The sequence below is a fragment of the Schistocerca americana genome, chromosome 9, assembly GCF_021461395.2.
Source record: "Schistocerca americana isolate TAMUIC-IGC-003095 chromosome 9, iqSchAmer2.1, whole genome shotgun sequence".
Lineage (NCBI taxonomy): Eukaryota > Metazoa > Arthropoda > Insecta > Orthoptera > Acrididae > Schistocerca > Schistocerca americana.
The window spans coordinates 193,517,660-193,530,996 of record NC_060127.1 but is presented as its reverse complement, the minus strand read 5'-3'; the positions used below and the strand labels follow the sequence as shown (position 1 = coordinate 193,530,996).

At 38.4% G+C, this 13,337-nt stretch overlaps 1 protein-coding gene across 2 annotated transcripts in view; it reads left to right on the top strand.

The window, feature by feature from the left end:
* LOC124551379 (disheveled-associated activator of morphogenesis 1) overlaps window positions 1-13,337 on the top strand; it is a 435,878-nt gene that overhangs the window by 394,085 nt on the left and 28,456 nt on the right. For both annotated transcript variants that reach the window (XM_047126427.1, XM_047126428.1), the window contains one exon: window positions 4,813-5,151. In XM_047126427.1, coding sequence (XP_046982383.1) covers window positions 4,813-5,151 — 339 coding nt within the window. The remainder of the gene's footprint in view (window positions 1-4,812; window positions 5,152-13,337) is intronic.

Here is a 13,337-nt window from a genome sequence, read left to right as displayed (position 1 = left end):
TATAAGGGTGATGTACTTGAGGACATTATAGAAATGGAAGAGAATGTAGATGAAGATGAAATGGGAGATACGATACTGCGTGAAGAATTTGACAGAGCACTGAAAGACCTGAGCCGAAACAAGGCCCCGGGAGTAGACAACATTCCATTAGAACAACTGACGGCCTTGGGAGAGCCAGTCCTGACAAAACTCTACCATCTGGTGAGGAAGATGTATGAGACAGGCGAAGTACCCTCAGACTTCAAGAAGAATATAATAATTCCAATCTCAAAGAAAGCAGGTGTTGACAGATGTGAAAATTACCGAACTATCAGTTTAATAAGCCACAGCTGCAAAATACTAACACGAACTCTTTACAAACGAATAGGAAAACTGGTAGAAGCCGACCTTGGGGAAGATCAGTTTGGATTCCGTAGAAATATTGGAACACGTGAGGCAATACTGACGTTACGACTTATCTTAGAAGAAAGATTAAGGAAAGGCAAACCTACGTTTCTAGCATTTGTAGACTTAGAGAAAGCTTTTGACAATGTTGACTGGGATACTCTCTCTCAAATTCTTAAGGTGGCAGGGGTAAAATACAGGGAGGGAAAGGCTATTTACAATTTGTACAGAAACCAGATGGCAGTTATAAGAGTTGAGGGACATGAAACGGAAGCAGCGGTTGGGAAGGGAGTGAGACAGGGTTGTAGCCTATCCCCGATGTTATTCAATCTGTATATTGAGCAAGCAGTAAAGGAAACAAAAGAAAAATTCGGAGTAGGTATTAAAATTCATGGAGAAGAAATAAAAACTTTGAGGTTCGTCGATGACATTGTAATTCTGTCAGAGACAGCAAGGGACTTGGAAGAGCAGTTGAACGGAATGCACATTGTCTTGAAAGGAGGATATAAGATGAACATCAACAAAAGCAAAACGAGGGTAATGGAATGTAGTCGAATTAAGTCAGGTGATGCTAAGAGAATTAGATTAGGAAATGAGACAGTTAAAGTAGTAAAGGAGTTTTGCTATTTGGGGAGCAAAATAACTGATGATGGCCGAAGTAGGGAAGATATAAAATGTAGCCCGGCAATGGCAAGGAAAGCGTTTCTGAAGAAGAGAAATTTGTTAACATCGAGTATTGATTTAAGTGTCAGGAAGTCGTTTCTGAAAGTATTTGTATGGAGTGTAGCCATGTATGGAAGTGAAACATGGACGATAAATAGTTTGGACAGAAAGAGAATAGAAGCTTTCGAAATGTGGTGCTACAGAAGAATGCTGAAGATTAGATGGGTAGATCACGTAACTAATGAGGAGGTATTGAATAGAATTGGGGAGAAGAGGAGTTTGTGGCACCACTTGACGAGAAGAAGGGACCGGTTGGTAGGACATGTTCTGAGGCATCAAGGGATCAATAAATTTAGCATTGGAGGGCAGCGTGGAGGGTAAAAATCATAGAGGGAGACCAAGAGATGAATACACTAAGCAGATTCAGAAGGTAGGTTGCAGTAGGTACTGGGAGATGAAAAAAGTTGCACAGGATAGGGTAGCATGGAGAGCTGCATCAAACCAGTCTCAGGACTGAAGACCACAACAACAAGAATGTCTTGTGCTGCATAATGGACCTCAAACGAGGGATGCCAGGGAAACATAATAAACAGCCCAGCAGTTCAGAAGTTTGTAATGAATTTATGATGGTGAGTGTTATATGCTTGCATTGCCACATCAACTGCCACGGCCAAAATGAGAAAACTGCTCCTAGAAAATATGCCACGTGAACTTTTATTTTGATTTTTTTTTCTTCCGAGATAAAATAAAATCCTGTGAATTTTCCCAGTTGGTGTGGTGAACATAAATTAACACTTCGCTATCAATGTCGTAACTCATTATCATCCAGTCTCCATTTTTATGCATGTTTGGCAATGTGATAGCTCTCATTCCTCCATCAGTAGCTGACATTTATCACCATGCTTGATAATAACAAGCTGCTTGGCAACAATGCATTTTCACTCTAGCAAACGTAAGGAGGAATGATACTATTTTAGGAATGAAATTTTATCTGCTTAACACTCTAACACTAGTGACAGCTGGATGTGTTGGTGTCTCGGTATTAAATTATCCGTGCAAGTGAGCTTCGCTGCACACATAAGTAATGTGTCTTGTGAGGGCATGCTGTCATTAGATGTCATACTCACAGGGCTTATACTTAAAAGGTCAATAACTGCCAGGTACTGTACCAGTACTCACATGCTATTAAAATGCCAGACCAGGCTGTCCATTATAGTATATTTTCTTGAGTATCACAGCAAACACATGTCAATATACCATTCTCCTTTGTAGTCTTCCTAGCTATAGTGAACAAAGGAAAGGGAGGGGATCACTGCGGTCAGCTGCATCGGGATATTACGTGGAATCTGCGGCTATGTGTGAAAATGTGTACCAGACCGTGATTTGAACCCAGTCCAAGTGTGAGCACGCGCTACCCCTCACTCCACCCAAAAACACCATTCCATTAAATGTAAAGTTACTTCAGAAAATTACTTTTTATTTGTCAGCTATGTCCAGGAGTATGTGTACTTGACCAATGCAGTTATGCTAGCCCCAAACCTGTGCTGATGAGATGCAGCGACTCAGTCAAAGGCATTGTCAACAAAAAGGGAGAATGTCAAAAATTACTAAGAAACTGATGCTTTTTGCTAAGGCGACATTTATGCTGCAGACTTGCTAATCACACCTGCACAGCTGGCGATCACGAAACAAGCCAGTCAAACTTTTACCAATACACTGAACCTGCAGCGTTGCTGATCACCTCTCAGCCTGCCACACTCTGCATTAGACAAAAGTACCGAGCAGTGACCATTGCTGACCATCCTAAAACTTGAGCTGTGGTTGCCTGTAGAGATGGGTCCTTTGTGAACTAACGGGTCCAAAGGAACGGTTCATCGAGATGAATGGAATGAGTGAGGAACGAATTCTAAGCAACAGTCTTTTATAGTTCACTTCGGTCACGGCTTTCTATTTATAGTTCCCGGGAACAGGAAATGGTTGGTCTCATTCCCGCAACAGCATGTCTGCCAGTCTCATTCCAACCTCGGTCCCGTTCCAGTCTGTCTTGGTCTCGGCCGCAGCTTTCTTTTTGTAGTTCCAGGGAATGGGAGACAGTCGGTCTCATTCCTGCAATGGCACGTAGGCCGGTATTGTTCCAGCCTCGGTCCCTTTCCGTACATGTCTCTGTCTCTTTCTCGATCGGGCGTTCTCGTCCTTTGCGTTCATCGCAGTTCCACTGTCGACTGCTCGTAGTTCAGTATCGAGTTCTTGCTCGTTTTGTTCGCTGTGCACGCCCATTCTAGATCTGTTTCAAACCTTTTTTGAACTCTGAACTTCTGGTTCTTTTCGTATTCTATTCAGAATCCGTGACCGGCAATTGAAATGCACTTTATAATTACATATATTACATAAAAATTATATGGTATATAATACATACATCTTTTCAGGTAACAGAATGGCATATCAGCTTACTTCACTATTTTGATAAACATCAGAAGAAACACTCGTAAAAAGGCAAGATTTTTTTGTTATTAGACACGCAAAGGAAATTGGCAAGGCACACATGAGTGGCCATTTTCTATCTTTTTTTGACCAGAGGTAAAAGGCCATGTTCATTGTTATGGAAAGCAGATTGATTTACAACCGAATGAAGCCCGCACTCCATAGTCAAGTGTCTGGTGTCACATTTTGTAAAGAGAATATGATACCTTCTACAATATTATTTCAGTGATACTGGGTGGCACACGAAAAATTGGCCTCGAGTACTAGATAGCTCATTGTCGCCCACCAATCGTCATCTATTGTTTCAAAGTTGTTGTTTGCCGTAGCTTATTTGTTATTTCTTCACTGCCTAATTATTACATGTTCGTCTATTCTGCTCATAACGGTCAACAAATCATGCGTAATTGGCAAGTAGTCTGTCCTTGGTGCCAGTTTTTCGTGAGCCACCTTATATTATTTCACAGCAACCAGCCACATAATACTGTAGTTGGCTAAATGAGAGGTTTTACGGAATCACGAAAATTACAAGTGAGTGAGAATTCTGTTATGAATAAAAACTTCGTACTCCAGTGGGGAGCGATCACCAGGGAACTAGTTCCCAAAGATGAACGAGTTTGCCCATCCCTAGTTGGCTACTTCATGTTCCCTCTAATGTGTCTTAGTCAGCTGGATTGTTCCTCATTACAGAGTTTCTCTGGCACCCTATACAGAGATTAATCTTTCTTCTATTCTTCAAAAATAGATTCAAGGAAGAGCTGTGTGACAATATTGAGCTGGTACTTATTTCATTAGTTTTTGAAAACAAACCTATTGAGACCAGATGCAAGCAGAAATTGCAACAATTAGTTTGTATAATATTTTGCGTAATATTTGTTGTAATTAATATTACTGTTTCACCTAATTTGATTTTTTATTCAGTAAATTAGCAGTGGAAGATATACATTTGGCAGATGTACTGCATTAGTTAAATGTAGATCAAAACTGAGGAATTACCACCTCAGAGCAAGTACAAATTTCTCTTCCATAGAAACTGTACTGAGAATATTTGGCTGAAACTACAACTGATTGACTATATCTGGTAAACCAATACTTAAAATATTGAAAGTTTGATGTGCCATTGGTAACTTTCTGCAGCATAAATGCTCCCATATGTGCAGCCATGTGCCTACAATTGTCAATCAAAAATAAAAAAATATTTTCATGTTTCATTTCATTACCTTCCTTTTTAAGAAGAGACAGAAGTGCGAAACTCCTATTTTAACAATGTTGTACTTTCTATTTCAGTTGAAAAAGCGCACAATAGAACGCAAGAGCTCTCGGGAAAGCATCCTAGCTCGAGTAGGTTCTTCACTCCGTAACGGCCTGAACAATGGCACTGTGCCCGGCCCTGATGGCCGGATTGCCATAGGTCTGCGGCGCCGTGAGAGTGATTCAGCAGCCAAGGGGGAGTTTGACGATCTGATATCGGCCCTACGGACTGGAGATGTCTTTAGTGACGATGTTGCCAAATTTAAGCGCAGCCGCAAGGCTCGAATGAACGGATCGCCTCCCGGATCGTCTGTGGACGGTGGTCGAGAGAGAGTTGTGACCGCTGTAGGTGGCAACACGCGCCTTGGCCAGTAGGTAAGTTTGCCCACATTTTGACATGACACAACAAGGGAGATGATGGTGCGCGCACTCACACACACACACACACACACACACACACACACACACACACACAGTGTTGTTATGCTCTTGGAAGTAGGTCCTACATATGTATTGGATATATTAATACCAAGTTATCTTAAATGAAATTTTAAGATGTTCAAATGTATTAGCAGCCATCAACATTTTTCTGAATCACACTTTAGTTACATAGTTTTTATTTCAGCTCTGCACTGTTGTGCTCTGATTTTTGTACTGTTAATACGCAGTATGAAAATGGCTGAAGCTGCTTCCTGTTCCGTAGGGAATCACACCTTTGGAACACTGTTAAAAAGTGCCGAGAAATAGGTTGTTCTTAATGCTTATCATAAATTTATGGAGATGATCGGCTTTGAAGTTTTCTGAGCAACAGTATTAGGTACAGTTGAGACTTAAATGCATATTCGTGTATAGCGGTATCAGTGGCATAATAGCTTGGTAACTTATTGCAGTAAATGGTTTGCTGGTTCAAGCTTTGCCCAAATTAATTTCTTTTTCTTGTTCAATTTGACGCACCTACATCTCGTAATTGTAAAATTCATCTTCATTTTTATGAATAATGATCATCATCCTGTTTTTAATTACATACTGCATGCAAAATTCTTGTTTTCATTCCAACTATAAATTAATTAACAATATTTTATGAAAGACTGTTAATAAAGGTTGCTTAAATTAAGAAAACATAACAATTTAACTTTTAAATTCTTTTATATCACAGATGTAGAAGTGTGTCGTAGAAACAAGAAAAACAATCATTTTCACCGCATCAAGGAATACACAAATAAATGCATTTTTACAACCAATGTACCATTACCATATGAACCCAACAGATCTGATCTGGACTCAAGTTAAGGGGCTTGGCTCGAGAAATAACAAGACTGTTAAGCTGCCTGACATACTGAAACTAATGCACACACCTTTTTCACATGTCACTGCCAAAGACTGGCAGTATATAGAACGGCATGTCATAAAAGAGGCAGAGACAATGCGGTGCATGGATGGCTTTGTGGATTCTGTTGTTGATCGACTCGTTATCAATGTAGCTGATGACAGTTTCAGTACTGAAATGTATTTTCGGTATTCAGATAAGGAAGGAACTAGGAGATTACCAGATAACGGACTGTAATTAATACCTTCAGTGGCTTCAGTATTCAACAGTACAGTGACATCCCTGAGTATGCTTCTGCATCACACACAGCTTGCTCAAAAAAATTCCTCTGTATTTAAGTTCAGAATTTTCATCACTCTTGTTTGTAATTAGAACACTGTGTCAGGTGAGAATGAGAGCATTTTATGCTTGCTTTCTGGTCGCCTAAGAAGTGCACAGTAGTGCTGGAGTTTTGCCAAATATTATTTCATTCTCTTTAAAAATTAAATGACATTCAAAGCTATGTTGTTCCTTTGCCCATCTCATTTTATGTCTGAGCAAGGCTAGTTGGACTGCTGGTTGGCCAGTGCTGTCCAAGTTTAATGCACTGGTAAGGCTATTGTCCTGCACTTCATTGCTCAGTCTACGTGCATTTAACACAGCATAAAATGTATCCTTATGATTGTACTTGACTCTACTGGTCATGATGTGGCTTCCGCTCCATGTGAAACGAAATCCAGTGAGATTGAAGCAAACACGGAAGAATACATGGTGTAATGTTTACATCAGGTTTATTCTTATGATGAACAGAGTATAGTTACAGAAATAAAATGTCCTTTTTTTCCTTTTAACAAAGATTGATGATGTTTCTGACATTTTGTAAGTGCGCACAATTAATAATAAAATGTGATGTTAGTGGTTTCTGGTCTTCACTGTTACAATAGTTGACAGTGTGCCTCAACCTTACATGTGGTGTACTACAAATAAAATGCATGGGGTCTACACTATTAGAGAGAGTAGGAATGTCATCAAACACAAACCATGAAAGTCACTCAACTGTGTTTTCCACAGACTGGCAATATACCAAACACTTCTGTACGGCACCTGAAGTTTAATTACATCACACTGGTGGAAGGCATGCTGAATACCATTCCACAGCCTATAAACACACTAGCATATATGTGTTTGTTTTCCATCTTTTGGGTGTGCTTCCAGTATACTATTAATTCTCATTCCAGTATTTCAGCTGGCAACCCTGCAACTATTCCAAGATGAGTTGCCTGCAGTATTTTTAAATCGCTTTACACAATATTGCAAAGCAACTGCACGTTAGTAACAAGACCATCAGTCACAGATAAAACTTTACATCTCTAAGGGTAAAACAAAGCAAGTGCAGAGGCAGCTAATGCACAGCGCTTATGAAGTATTTGGTTGATTATTATGGATGGCATATGTTGAAATGCCTGGCAGTGAAGAGACAGAATGATACTTCCTTTGAGAGCATAGACTTTAAATGGGGGTTTCCATAATTCTTCAGGCTGGAAACCCTCATCTCGGTTGAGCAGGTTATGTGGTGACTGTATTTCCACAGCTTCCTTGACCACCTAATCCCATTAGAATGAGTGTATTTCCACTGGCCAACTTATTGGGCTGTAAAAGGCAGGAGTGTGTGTGTGTGTGTGTGTATTTTTATTGCCCCAGTGCGTATTGTTTGCCCCATGTACCTTTCACCATACAAAGAATTTCATATATACATGCCTCTCATTAAAGCATATCAGTCTTCATAAATCCCAGAAGGGCAGCGGCCTGGGCCAGTGGCAGGAAGATTATATCTTTCATGCTGCTGCATTATTCTTGCAATGTTTGAAGAAATATTTCCCACGCACAATAGAAAGGCTGTAGTTTTCACATATCTATCTTCTTGCTTTTCTTGTGACTGGTCTGGAGTTTTTGCTTGCAGAGCTCTTTCAATTTGATGCCTTGTATGTCCATTCCCATGGAACATTTCTTCCAAGTGTGCATGCTCACTCTATAGGCTATCAGTGTTGGACACTATATGAGCCCTATGTACTAAAGTTTTAAGTACACTCATAGTTTGCAAAGGATGGTGGCAGCTAGACATCTGCAAGTATAAATCAGTATGTGTGGGCTTACTGTAAACGTAATGTCAGAAAGACCCATCTCCTTACATCCAGAAACAGTAGCAGCCATTCATTTCTTGTTCCAGTGTAAATTTGATATTTTCATGAACGGAATTTGGACTCACCATGAGGTCAAACTATGAATGTGTCACTGACGATATCTCCAGTACACGTCGGTTTTTAAAACTACAGTGTTGAGTGTTTTCTCTCCCCCCCCCCCCCCCTCCCCCCCTGCCTCCCCTTCAAAACTTCCACAAATAAATTACCTAACATTGGTGAGAGAGGACTGCCCATAGTGACACCATCATTCTGTTCAAAATATTGCTTATCAAATAAAAAATGGAGCTTAGGGCATGCTAGCCATTACATCATCTTCAAACTTGCTATTAATCAATGACAAAGTGTCGACAACAGGCACTTTTGGTGATTAGGGAAACAACATTAAGGCAGACAATTATATCAAAGTTTTTGTCCTCCTAACAAAATCTGCTGAATTACCGATGTGCTGTTCACACTTTTAGGACATAGCGTTTACCATAATACCACCCATATTGATTTACACTTTGAGGCCTTCTGCTGCCACCATCCTTTGCAAACTGTAAGTGTACCTAAAACGTTACTACATAGGTCTATGTATGTTACACACTGACAGCCTATAGAATGAACTGGTACACTTTTAAGAAAACTTCCGTAAGAATAGGTATACAAATCATCAAGTTAAGATCAACCAAAAGAAGGGCAAGAAGAAAGAAATGTAAAATCTATGGCCTTTCTAATGTACTTGGGAAATATTTCTTCAAAAACCGCGAGAATAATGAAAAAGCATAAAAAAGATTCTTCTTTCCTCTGGACAAGACGGCAGCTGTTCTGGGATCTGTGGAGGATGACCTGCATTCACAAAAGGTGGTATATATGTGATTCCTTCCGAGTGTGGTTTTGTTTACTATCTTCAACTTTTGTACTCCTGTCTTACACACAACTGAGGAGTATTACGGTATATTGATAATTTTTACTTTAGGGACCGTCTGAGTACAATTGAATGAAACCCAGTTTTCATGCCAGACGCATTTTGCCTTTATTTTCTGCAAGGCGTCTTCAGAGGCATCTTTATGAGGATACAAAACAAACACAACACTTTCAGAATACAAGATAACTCACAAGCTGCAAACTTACAAACACATTCAACAAACACACATAATGACAACATAACACAGAAAAGAACCAGATGGTACACTATGACTTACACACAAATTATCACATAGAGTTGCAAACATCCTAAAGAGACAGGCTTCCGAATAGCATATAAGACTGGGCAAACCCTCCGATCACACCTAAGCCAACCAACTACCAAGAGGGATAAATTTCAACGATCAGGAATATATAAACTTGAATGTCAAAGTTGTAATGCAGTCTACATACGTGGGACATGGAGGAATTTTAAAACATGGTACAAAGAACATATCAGGTGTTGATCTTTGAACCATTCCACATTTGCAGAACATTTAAAACACCATAACCCTCACACACACACACACACACACACACACACACACACACACACACACACACACACACACACACAATATATATATATAGATGATAAGATGATGCAGCACATAAAATTCAACAAAACATGCAAAATAAACGATATAATTCCAAGTTATATTAATGTAAAAGTTAAGAACATTTCTACAGTGGCACAGAAGTCAAAAACAATTGCAGAATGATGTTGGTTGCTAAATGAAATTAAGATGCTATAGTCGAAAAAATAGTACCATACCTAAACATGATGCTCTATGAGACTCATCTAGAATTGGCACAAAACGTAGGAAATCCCACAGTTCTCATCGCACTAAAAGAAAAAAACTGAACACAACACATACACAGCAGTGAAACATTTACAAAACAAGCATAAACAGAAAATAATGAAACTACCAATAAAAAAAGACAAAAAATATATTTACATTCTAAATGTGAAATCACAAGAGCACCAATACACATACTACTCATGTTTAGTTAATCTATCAGAGACAGAACTACACAAAAAAGAAAAAAATGATCTTGGAAAAAGGGTTGAAACACTGTGCCAACAGAAAAGTAAACAACCAATACATAGAAAATCTCAAAGTAGAAGCCGAACACATCCTTGCATGTGAAGGACAACAAAATAATTGTGAAATAAACATAGGAGTGACAAGAGAACTAGTAAAAAAGGAATAAAAGGCGTAATAAAACAAACACAGCAAACATACAGTAAGAACAATGAAACAGAAACAGCTACCATGAAAAGGTTAAAACTAAACTTCATAAACAACAACATACTAATAGCAAGAGCAGACGAGGGAAATGTAGCCGTACCCATGGACAAAGAGCAATACACCACAAAAACCAAGGAACACATAATTACCAACACCATACAGAAATTGAAGTCAGATCCAGCTACACGATTCCAGGCAAACCTGAAATGAACATTGAAAAGCATTGAACACACACTCACAGACAAACAGAAACACTACGTTGCATAGAAAAACCCACAAGCACCAACACACTGCAGCCAACAAAAGGTACACAAAGATGGTACACCAAGCCAAGAAAGCCCCAACATACCACATAGCCAAACACCTCCAAAAGTTAATTACAAAACACTATAAAACAGAACACAACAGAACAGTGATAAACACAGGAAACCTAATAGAACACACCCAGAACGTACAGATACCACACACAGCACCACTGATTTCATTCGACAAAAAATTTGTATACCTCCATCCCTACCACAGAAACAATAGAAATCATAGAACGAAATCTCACATCCTACAGCAACATCACCACAGAATCAAAAAAAGAAATAACAAATATGCTCACATTGACAACTGAACAAAACTACTTTCAGTTCAAATGAATATTATCTACAAAGGGATGGACTGCCCATAGGATCCCCAATATCAGGAACATTAGCAAACATTTTCATGTCATTTAGAAAATCTGATATTTGAAAAGATAACCACTAATGAAAGTTTGAAAATCATATATTGGTACAGATAAGTGGATGACATTATTTGTCTGGTAGATGAGCCATGTGAAAAAATAGATGAAATCCACTCAGAAATCAACAAAGCACATCAGAACATAAAATTCACATTTGAAAAAGAAAAAAAAAAATATTCTTGACATAACAATAAGAAAAGTAAATGGTAAACATACATGCTTAGAAAACCAACAGTAATGCATTCCACATCTAATCATCCCCACAACCAGAAGCTTGCAGCACTAAGCCATATGTTACATAGATTAAACAGGATCCCACTCAACAAGAGAAACTATGAAAAAGAAATGAGCACAATAATACAAATAGCTAGGAACAATGGGTACGACACACATGTAGTAGGCTCAATCAAAAAAATAAAAACACAAACGCAAAACAAACAAAACACTTCTAGAATACAAGATAACTCGGAAGCTGCAAACTTACAAACACAATCAACAAACACACATAATGACAACATCACACAGAAAAGAACCAGATGGTACACTATGACTTACAAACATAAATTAATACACAGAGTTGCAAACCTCCTAAAGAGACAAGGCCTCCAGATAGCATATAAGATCGGGCAAACCCTCCAATCATATCCAAACCAATCAACTACCAAGAGGGATAAATTCCAATCATCAGGAATATAGAGGGTGATTCTCAAAGATATATGCAAATATTTTAATATGTAATTCTACAAGTAAAACTAAAGAAAGAAGTTCATATAAAAATAGGTCCACAAATGTTTAGTTATGGATAATAAAAGATTTTGCCTGAAATTTAGAAAGTTCGCTATTATGAAGCCATCGCAAAACTGTACGAGGTTAAAGTAAAGCACAATTTCCATTTATTTTATTGTTATTGACCTGGTGAATCTAATAAAACATGTCCCAGACGTGTATCTGCAGTAGTTTCCCAGAACATGCAGAGAAGCAAAGAAGTGATTTCATAAAATTTTTTAATTTATTAACTACTTTGCCCAATTTGTTTATTAAATTCCAAACAATTGCACAAAGTTTTCAACAGAAGTTGTTGAGACTTTAATTTTGGAAAAATGATGGTAATAACGTTAACTGTAATATTGTACCTGCCAATCCACTAGTAACACCAGTCTACATTCAACCAGAATGATATTTCCTATTTGCTTATTTTTGTATCAGATAATCTGCTCTTCATTAATACCATAGCACACAAGAATTCATGTTGAACCAGAAAATCAAAACTCAGCATTAAGGAAATTGTACAGTGATCATACAAATTCACAGTACAACCAGAACGATATTTCCTATTTGCTTATTGTATGAATGTATCAGATAATCTGCTTTTCATTAATACCATAGCACACAAGAATTCATGTTGAACCAGAAAATCAAAGCTCAGTGTTAAGGAAATTGTACAGTGAACATACAAATTCACAGTACATTCACAATAAATGTTCATGAACAGATTTTGTTGCTCATTTCAGTTTCACAGGGTTGTTCTTAATTTCGTCTATTGCATTCATAACGCGAGCAAGTAATGCCTCATTTGTATTGACTTTGACCTCATAAAATATGTCTTTCATTCATTCCCATACACAAAAATCCATTGGTGTTAAAATGAGCGATCTGGGTGGCCACAGACATGTAGCACCACAACCAATCCATTTCTGGGGGAAATGTTCATTTAAATGTGTAGTAACGGCATTGATGAAATGTGAAGGAGCGCCGTCATGTTGAAAATACATTTGCAATCACATAGCAAGTGGAACATCTTCGAGCAAGTGGGGCATTTCTCACTTCAAGGAACTGTAAGTACGTCTTGCCAGTTAGACATTCTGGGAAAATGAATGGTCCAATAAAGTATGTGTTGATTGTACTACACCACACATTTACGCTAAATCACTGCTGGAAATTATGTTGCACTGTTTCAAGTGAGTTTGCATCAGACCATACATGCTCGTTATGTAAATTGTTTATACCATTTCGTGTAAATTGTGCCTCATCAGTAAATGCACTTTTTGTATGGTGAGGATACAGATTATTGTACTTCAGTTTACGCCATATCTTAGATTGTGAAATGCCTAATCACTGAGAGATAC